This window comes from Nipponia nippon, unplaced genomic scaffold (assembly GCF_047370975.1).
Source record: "Nipponia nippon isolate SJK-2023a ecotype South Korea unplaced genomic scaffold, ASM4737097v1 scaffold_6, whole genome shotgun sequence".
NCBI classification, from domain to species: domain Eukaryota; kingdom Metazoa; phylum Chordata; class Aves; order Pelecaniformes; family Threskiornithidae; genus Nipponia; species Nipponia nippon.
Window position 1 is genome coordinate 49,921,922 of NW_028262380.1, and position 9,453 is coordinate 49,931,374.

The following is a 9,453-nucleotide window of genomic DNA, read 5'->3' on the forward strand; positions in this document are numbered from 1 at the left end:
GCATTCCTTCCCCGGCGCTGGGGGCCGGCTGGCCAAAACCTATACAGCTCAGAGGCTAACCAACACCTCCCTTGGCACCTCCATGGTGCTGAGCAGCCAGCAACGCGCAGGAGAAACCTGTGGCAGAGCAGAGCAACAAGCGTAAGTCAGGTTGGGGCTTCCTGGGTTTTGGGCTCATCCCATTAAACTCACCGCTTCCACCTGAATCTCTCTGCTGTCCCAAGATCAGCGATGCTGAGCCCAGCTGCGGTGGCCCTGCCTGGAGAAGGGGAGGCAGCAGCGGAGAGGGCCCGTGGGCCGTGGCCACCTTATTGGGCCTCTGTCTGTTGCTCCCAGGCAAATCTGAACATGGTTTCCCTCATCCCTGCTGTAAACCCTGTCACTAAGTAGCACGTACTGAAATCCCACCATACCCTTGGCACATAAAATATTGCTGTAAGTCTGCAAGACTCCTGCAGCAAATACATCTTTCATCTCTCTCTCCCCAACTTTGAATCTTATCGCTGCCTTTATCTGAAAAGGGTTTTTAAAATAAAAAATAATGTGGGGTTTTTGCCTCAACAAAACCCTTTTGCCTCACGAGTACTAAGTTTATGAAATGGCAGCTTCCAGCAGGAAGTGTCTGGCTTTAACAATAGCTGTGTTTGTTTCCACAAGTTAATTGAAAACAAATGTTGACACTTCAATCCTGCTTTTATGCTCTGTAAGGGAGGTGAGAGAAAGCAGCATTGCTCGCAGCTGTGCAGTTAGAGACCAGATGTGGCACAAAAAGAGGCAAATGCTATTATCCCCACCGCTGCCACGGGGAGAAGGTAGATGCACCATCCCCACCTTGCAGCTGGCTTTACAGCCTCCGGCGCTCGCCCACGGAGGCGGCATTTGTCCCCAAAGCCGCTTCCCTGCCAGAGCGGCCAGCTCCGCGTGCACCTTGGCATCGGCGGGGACACCGGGCTCTGCGCCGAAGCGGGCCCAGGAGCAGCCCTGGGAGCAGAGACGGGACCTGGCAGCAGGGGGGCAGCCGGGAAGACCCTTGGCCCAGCCGGCCCCGCGACGCGGCAGGGGTCTAAACCAGAGCACCGACTCGCCCGACAGATGTTTTCAGGGTGTCGTTAACGCCATCCCAGCTCTGCGCGTGTGCCCCGATGGCGACTCCTGTGGGACGGGTCTCTGTGCCAGCTGGGCCCCGCAGGTGTTTTTTCCTACCGTAAGTCACCTCTGTGAGAAAGTCGTATTTTCCACTCCACACCATAAATATTGTCTGGCAAGAGGACTTCGGAGTACCCTCTGGAGATGTCTAGCCAGTGCCAGGCGACACCGCGGTCACAAGAGGTGGATGTGTGAGTAACCCGCCTCCCCGCCCGTCCATGAGCACCCGGACGCCCTGGGCCAGCCCAGCCGAGAAGGTCAGTGCCCCAAAAAGGCTTTCGTGCCCCAAGAACACAGTTCCTATAGGTTTAGCCGTTATCTGCTTATTTGTGGTTGTTGACAAAGCCCCGTTCTGCCCTCCTGGACGGGTAGGGACGGCACGGCGGCACAGGAGCCGTGTGTCGCCGCAGGACAGAGAGGGACTGGGGGCATCCAAGGCCCGACACGGAGCGGGTACCTTCGGCCAAAAGGAGCCAGCCCCGCTCGGGGAAAGGCGGAGGGACCGACTTAGCGAGACCCCTCCACGAAGGAGAGGGTGCCCTCGGCCTGCAGGCCCCGGGGAGCGCTGCGGCCGCCCGCCAGCTCCGCCGCCGCTGCCCGAGTCGGCGGCTCCCCCCGCCGCGGCCCCGCCCCTTCGCGTGCCGGGCACCCGGCCGCCTATTGGCCCCCCGCCGCGTTCGGAGCGCGCTCATTGGCTGCGGCGCGGGCCGGGCGGGCGGGGCGGGGCCGGCGGGCGGCCTTAAGGCGCCGGGTCCGGGGATGCCCGGGCGGCGGCGAGCGGGGGTGTCGGTGGCGGCCTCATGCACTGCACCAGGTAGGGTCCCGCCGGGGTCCTCCCCATTCTCTTTGCTGGCGGGCGCGTCCTGCCCTGCTGCCGTGTGGCGTCCCCGGGTGCCTGCCGTGCTCCCCGGTGCGGGGTCGCAGCCCCCTCGGGTGCTTCCCCGGCGCGGTGCCGCTCCCGGGGCGGGGGGACAGGATCCTCCAGGCTTGGCTCCTCTCGTTCCCCGGGTGAGCCGCTTCTCCGCTGCGCTCTGTCCTGTTGCCTGCCCCCGGGCTCGCCGGGGCGTCCCGGAGCCCCGGTGGGGCCGGGCGTCCCGTCTTGGCTCGGGTTTGCAGCGCTGCGTTTGTTTGCAGGAGGGCTGGGCCGCAGCAGCGGTAGCGTATGGCCCGCAGCTGGGGTAGGCGCCTGCGGGAGCTGGGCTGTGCCCTCGGGGCGGCTCGGCCTCTCCTGAATCGGAGAGGGGAAGGGGGAGAAAACCCGAGCGCTGCTCCCTCCAGCAGTGGCTCACGTCTCCAGACCTCTGGCTTAGCGGCTGCTGCAGACCGAGCCCTCTGCGAGAGGGTGACCTGTTTGCTAACGGCGCTGGAAGCAGAATGCAGGCAATTGAAGGGTTTTGATAAACGTAGGTGTAAATTTCTTCTTCACTGAAAGAGTAGTCAGGTGCTGGACCAGGCTGCCCAGGGAAGTGGTTGAGTCTCCATCCCTGGAGGTATTTAAAAGAAGGGTAGATGTGGTGCTTAAGGACATGGTTTAGTGGTGGACTTGGCAGTGGTAGGTTAATGATTGGACTTGATCTTAAGGGTCTTTTACAACCTTAATGATTCTGTGAGTCTAAATAATTCCTTAGCTCTGACTTGCTTGTCCTTCCTAGAAATAGAGGAGGGAAAAGCGAGCTGTGACATCCTCTTCTGGAGAGGGTGAAGCTGTGGGAAGATGTCCGGAGGCAGAATCTAGCCTGCCTCCCTTTTTGAGAGGAGGGGGATGGGAACCAGCCCCGGTACCTGTGTAGGGCTGCCTGCCCTGCACCGCTTGCTTCCTAGAGCTCCCTTTCCTGTGTGGGCTCTCAAAATGATTTCCCTGCTCCCACCTTCAAAGCATCTGATGTTCAAGACAGCCAACACTAGCCCCAAAAGGGAAACCTTCCTTTGTTGGCTGAGTTGGGCATCAAGTGCAGAAAGAGATGTCTGGGGTATCAAATGAACTGAAAAAGGCAGTTTGTGGACCTCAGCCTAGTAGTAGGTATGAAAAGCTCTTATTGTAGTTCTTGGCTTGGAAAAAAGCTCCAAGTAATGCAAATCAGGCTGGATATTTCATGCCTCTTCATTCTAAAAATTGTGAATAACCAAGGCTTACTAAGAAACCTGACTTCTCAGCAGTTATGGGAATTCAGCTGAATAAATTTACCTGGGAAAAGATGCAATGCAGGTGAAACTGGCCCAAGTAAGAGGCAAGCATTGGAGGCTGCATTAATTTAAAGGAGGAAATGACCTATATAAAGTGTGTGTGAATAAAAACTTGGCAAAACCAGGTAGAGATGAGCAGAACGGTGCTAGCAGACAGGTGGATCTGCCGTCTGTCTTGTACAGCTGCCCTTGAGCTGAAAGGAGGCTGAAGGAGGCGAGGCAGGAGTTAGCTGGTGGGTGTGTTGGGAAGCAAGCCTTGGCACATGTGCTCTGCTCTGAATAAACAGATGCGCTTGCTGAATGGATGCTGTGAAAGCCTGCTCAGAGCTGCTCTGTTGGTGTTGCAGGGTGGGGAGTTAAAGCACTGAATTGGAGAGCGTAGCTCTTGCTTTTTCTTGGCACGAGGGCAGCAATCAAGTACTGGAGCTGGCTGTGCGTGGCTTTGGCAGCTGGAGCTCTGCTGCGTCCCGTGGCTGCTGCTACCGCTGCTGGCTCATCCTGCTCTGCACGGTGGGAGTGGTTTTGGAGCCTGGCCTGCAGCCAAACAGGGGATCTTTATTAAGGGAATGCTCTGTGTTTAAGGTCAGAGGCAATGCAGTTGACTTAAGGGGGATGCGTGATAAATCTGTCCAGCAGTTTATCCAGAGCCAGGCCAAAGAGGGTCTGCCAAAAGCATCCAGCCTAACCTCAGTGTAAGGGCAGGAGTGATAGGTACAATGTTCTGGGAGCTGCCTGGCTGCAGAGGCAACTCCAGGGCTACAGCTGGCAAGGTGCCAGGTGGGAGCTGCCTTAGAGCGGGTGCATGGAGAGGGATGGTGCTGCATCCCTGGAGGAAAGGGATGGATGCTGGAGAAGGAGAGGCTGTGGTAGAGGGGCACATGGCCTGTACCTTCTGGGAGAAGGACTTGTTTCCAGAGGCTTGGTCAACCTTGAGTAGGTGAGTTGTGTTTGACAGAGCCCTGCGGCTGTATGGGTGTCTGCCAGGAGCTCAGTGCAAGTGCTGTGGAGGCTTGAGGTGCAAACTCTGCGCTGGAGGTAAAGTCTGCTGGGCCATCTGAGCTGACATCTGTTTTGGAGTGCAGTAGAGGAAGAAAATGGCTCCTCTGTAGGGGTGGAGCAATGTTGACTAAGTCTCTGCCCTGCTGCTGTGTCAGACTGTTGCTGTCCTTGCAATACCACTTGCAGGCCTTTCAGATGGAGCTGTTGTGGGAGACAGTGATGAGCAAAGTATGTAGCTGAACCAAACAAGTGCATTTTAGCCTCTAAAAATACCAGACATTTGGGGTTTTATGAAAGGTGAGGTCAGTTGCGTACAGCATCTTGTGACAAACAGAGTTCCTGCTCCTAAAAAAGCATCCGATGCCCTGTGGAGAGACTCTCCTGGGTGGGAGGAGAGTGCAGCAGGAGTACTGCTTTATGTAGCATTGGAATTTGATAATCTCTGGATTTTGTGGACATCAGCAGGACTGAGCCATGGGTTTGCTTTGGGTCAGAAATGCTCTGGAGCCTGCTATTGCTGGCCTAGTAGGGCAGTGCCTGCGTGTGTCTTCAGATGGTGACTCTGTCCCTTTAGCAATTGGAAGAGATCTTGTTCAAGGGCACAACGGGCTCTGGTCCTGCCACTTTTGCTGTAGCACATTTCTCGCTGTGTCTGTAAATCGCACCATGGAAGTACCTGCCTTTAAGCTTGAGGGACTTGTGGGGTTGATGGAAGCAAATTTCTTTGGGACGGCTGGGGGGAAGTGGTGTAGCATTTCTCTGGCAAAAGTCATAGTAAAGTGCTTTTCTAACATCAACTGACCCTTCTTCTCATCTTCCAGAGTATTAGAGTATTTTCCTCACAAACAAGCAATGGCTGTGGATGTAGCAATGCAGCTATACCTATGCTCTTCACCCTTGCGGAGAGAGAAGTGTGCCTGCAAAATTGCTCCGAAGCCAAGCAAGCCATTGCGGCCCTGCATCCAGCTGAGTAGCAAGACTGCGCTGAATGGACCAGAAGAGGCAGCAAACTCCTTCGCACACAACAAAGTGAAGAAGAGGGTGTCGTTTGCAGATAGCAGAGGCTTCGCTCTGACGATGGTGAAGGTGTTCTCGGAGTTTGATGATCCACTAGACATTCCTTTCAACATCACTGAGCTGATAGACAACATTGTGGGCCTGACAACAGTGGAGAGGGACAGCTTTGTCCTGGATTTTGTTCAGCCCTCTGTGGACTACCTGGACTTCAGAAACCGCCTCCAGGCAGACTGTGTCTGCCTTGAGAACTGTACGCTAAAGGAGCGATCTGTTGTGGGAACAGTGAAGGTGAAGAACCTCGCTTTTGAAAAGACTGTGAAGATCAGGATGACGTTTGACACCTGGAAAAACTTTGTAGATCACCCATGCCAGTATGTCAAGGATACGTACGGAGGGTCAGATCAGGACACGTTTTCCTTTGACATCAGCTTGCCCGAGGGAATTCAATCCCATGAACGAGTAGAGTTTGCCATCTCCTTTGAGTGCAATGGGAAGGTGTACTGGGACAGCAACAGGGGCACAAATTACAGGATCATACGGTCAGAACTGAAGTCTGCCCAGGAAGCCATCCACCCCCCACGGAGCCCTGACTTCGGCAGTGCCTTTGACCAGTTCGGGAGCCCTCGGTGCTCCTACGGCCTCTTTCCCGAGTGGCCCAGCTATTCGGGCTACGAGAAGCTAGGGCCTTACTATTGACCCAAGGACAAAGTCCTGATTGACTAACTGTTGCTGGCGTGTCCGCAGGCCTGGGAGCTAGTCTGAACATGAGGCGTACGGAAAGGTGGAAGAAGTATAGCTCCGTGTAGCTCTGCATAAGCCTCCCAGCAAAACCAGATGTGCTCTGCTGGCAGTGGGCTTATAGTCAGGGAAGCATCTCTGGTGTAAAGGGCTGCCTTCCCTGCCTCGGCTCAGATACCTGGCTCTCCGGATGCTCAAAGGACCAGGAGCTGTTGCTCGTGTGTCTCTTCAGTGCTGCTACTCCTTTCTCTTCTATAAAGCTGCTAGTCTCCAGGGAAACACTACAGTGCTTATATAGTCTGTCCAAGCTATGTAGTGGTGGCTGGTTTGTATTGCTTGCCCAGTGTTAAAAGGCTTTTTCAAAATATGTTCTGGTATTAATTTTTAGTGGGCTGTACTTCAGCTGCCGGGTTTTCCTTGCAGAGCTGGCCTGTGCCTGTCGGGAAATGGAGTGGTTGGCTTGAGGGAAATGGAGTCCTCTCCTTTCACACGTCCTTGTAGTGCAAGGTCCTTCCTACTGGAGGCAGAATGGGTGTTTTGGAAATGAAAATGCAACTGTGATGACAGGAAATGTGGCCCTGCAGCCTGCCGTATTAGGAGACATATGTGCCCGTGGGAGAGGATCTGATATGCTTAGTCACCAGTTCTATCAGCTGATCTTGAAAAACTCTTATTATACCCTTGGTGTTACCAAAAATAGAGATTAACTGTAGCTGTGTGGCGCTTGTAACGCAGCTATGGGTTGAAAGCCTTGACTGCCTTCTTCAAAACTTTCCTGTTTCTTTAATCACAAGTGATCAATGATGCTTTTTTCCCCTTGATGGACATCTGAAGTCAGCTGTTGGCCATGCTGGGCCCTGAAAATGCAGTTCTTCCTCCTGTGGACTGTAAAACAGGGCTTTGTCCAGCTGGGGCCCTGAGTCCTGTGCAGGAGGCTGTGCTCAGGTGTTGCAGGAGCTAAATGCAAGCGGGCCACACAGCTACCCTTTGCCGTCTTGTGTTACAAGAAGGTGACTGTTGTGTACCTACTGTGGTGGAAGTGCCTTGACTGAGAAAGGGGTGGTACATGCAGTCCCAGCAATGCTTTGGGATAAACAGGCTTTGGGAATGACGTTGCTTTTAAATAAAGATCTCCTAGTGGTTTGTTACTCCGTGCCATGGACTGCTTGGCAGCTGGGCTTCCCTCGCTGTTGTAGCTGTAGCTGCTGTTTCAGCCTGTAAATGCCCAAACTTTGCATCTCTGTGTCCATAAGAAGCGGCTTGCCCCACCTGTGCAAAGAACTAGCTGTGAGGAGCGTGAGAGGTGGGGTTATCCTGACACCACCCCTGGATGTGAAACATCATTGATGTGAGCCATCCCTATCTTCAGAGAGGTGGCTTGTCTCCTGGGCCTGCGCTGAGGTGAGGTGGCCAGCTTGTGCAGTGCCAAACAGCCTCACAAAGCTGCTTGCATGCTAGTCAAGCAGAATAACTTAATCTCTCAGCTCGAAGGGAGAGTACTGAAGAGTTTGTAGAAACGGAGGTCAAGGGAATCTTACTTTTTCTAGTGCATAAGCTTTATATAATATTTTGGGTGCCTATAATAGCCTATGGATGGGCTGGAGAGAAGCAATGGGCTAGACTACTTAACTTTTTAAACCTAGCTTTTAATTCTGGAGACTACTGTGTAAAATACTTACAAGCTGTTTTACCCTAACCTAGAAGGGATACTATGATCACTGCTGGATGCTGAAAGGGACAAGAAGAGCTTGCAGGAAGAATAGCTAGCCTTCAGTTGCTGCTTTTTCAAGACCCAACATCAATGCATGTCAGCACTGTGCTTGATCACTTAGTCCAGGTGGTAAATCTACTTGCTGGCCCAGAGCTCATCAGGCTTGGTTCCTCTGTTCAAGCAGCTTCCCAAGTCAGCCCTTATAACCTGCATCTGGTCTCTCTTGAAGGGACTGTTGCCTAGCCTGGCTTGAACCTGGTTTTAAACTTAAAGCAAGTCTGAGTGACACTGTTCTGATTTTTGTTTTTTTGGCTTTTTTTTTTTTAGTATATGGTGTAAATGCTGTAAGACACTGACTGTAGAAAAGTCATGTTCTCCTGGCATGCTGTCATGCCTATGGAGAGCTGTTTGTGGGCTGAAACAAGGCATGTATGTCTGGGGTGCTGTGGATGGTGGTATCTCCTTACGGGCCTGTTTGTTTTCAGGCTGTGAATGGGGTGTGCTTAGGGAGGAATGTGGAAGATAAGCTACAAGAGCAATGCCATAAGTAAAAGCTAGGCTGGGAACTGACTAATTGACCAATAATGGTTTAAAAATACTACTTGTGGCCTTTCCCCTTTTCCCTTTTTCTGTTGCCAATGTGAACATAGAAGTGAGGGGTTGCTCTCCTCGTTCTATGCCTGGAAGTGCCTTGTGGGGTGTTTTGCATGTTTGTTTTTAAAAGATATTTTTGTACACAACATTCAAGTGGAAAATGCACTTTATAATTGCCATGTAATGACTCTTTTAAAACTATGGTTCTGTTTTTATCTGATTGTTAAAATAAAGTTGGAACAAAATGTTGGCTGTGTATCTTGCAGTCGTCTTATTTAAACACCCATGGGGCTGGGGAGGCGATTTGGACACGGGACCAGCTTCCTGCAAGAGGCCATTGGCAGAGAGGAGCATGCATCTGCAGTGGACGCCGCTGCCTGAAATGGGAAAGAGCTGCCTGTTCCTGCTGCCTTCCCGCCAACACAAATCCTGGGAAGGAGGAGAGGAGCCAGGCCCTTGTCTCTGTGCTCTGAAGTTTCTCCACTAACCACTGTGTTCCTGAGCCACTCTTCCCTGCTTGCAGTGCCAGAACAGCCTTTTCAGGTTTTTCTGCATTTATTTCAGGTCGGTCTCAGTCCTTCCCCCCACTTGGCTTGATCGGGGATCAATGCTTTCTCTCTGCCTGGGTACTGGGGTGTTACGGATGCTAGGAGAAGTGTTGCAGTAGTGGGGGTCAGGCTCTTTTCTAATACCAGGATCAAGTGAAAGTTAGACCCTTCTTCACCTCAAACTAGTTGTTCCTGTTGCCACTGCAATAAAAAGCACTGGCAGGAAACGTGCCCCTTTGCAGAAAGGGAACAACTCTGGTGTAAATGCCAGCCAGGGCTAGTTTCAGGATTTGACCTGGCTTTGACCACAAAGACCAGGTGTTGGTGATGCCCTGAAGGTGTTGCATTTCAAGCTATCGACTACTGAGTTGGGTGGCTTTTGCCACTTACAGATAAGGTAAGAAGGAAAGCTGGGGGGAGGGGGAAAAAAGCACAGACAGGCTTGGCGTGGGCTGGCTTGAGGGGCTGTGCAGGGTGCAGGCAGTACTTCCCATCTGGCTACAAAGCCTTGCAGAG

General features: G+C 52.9%; 1 protein-coding gene across 1 annotated transcript; it reads left to right on the plus strand.

Annotated features, from left to right (window-relative positions):
- Window positions 1-1,879: 1,879 nt before the first annotated feature.
- PPP1R3B (protein phosphatase 1 regulatory subunit 3B) lies at window positions 1,880-8,639 on the plus strand. The gene is made up of 2 exons (XM_087736634.1): window positions 1,880-1,960; window positions 5,151-8,639. The coding sequence occupies exons 1-2, from the start codon at window positions 1,947-1,949 to the stop codon at window positions 6,040-6,042; spliced, it is 906 nt and encodes a 301-aa protein (XP_087592760.1). The 5' UTR covers window positions 1,880-1,946; the 3' UTR covers window positions 6,043-8,639.
- Window positions 8,640-9,453: the final 814 nt, after the last annotated feature.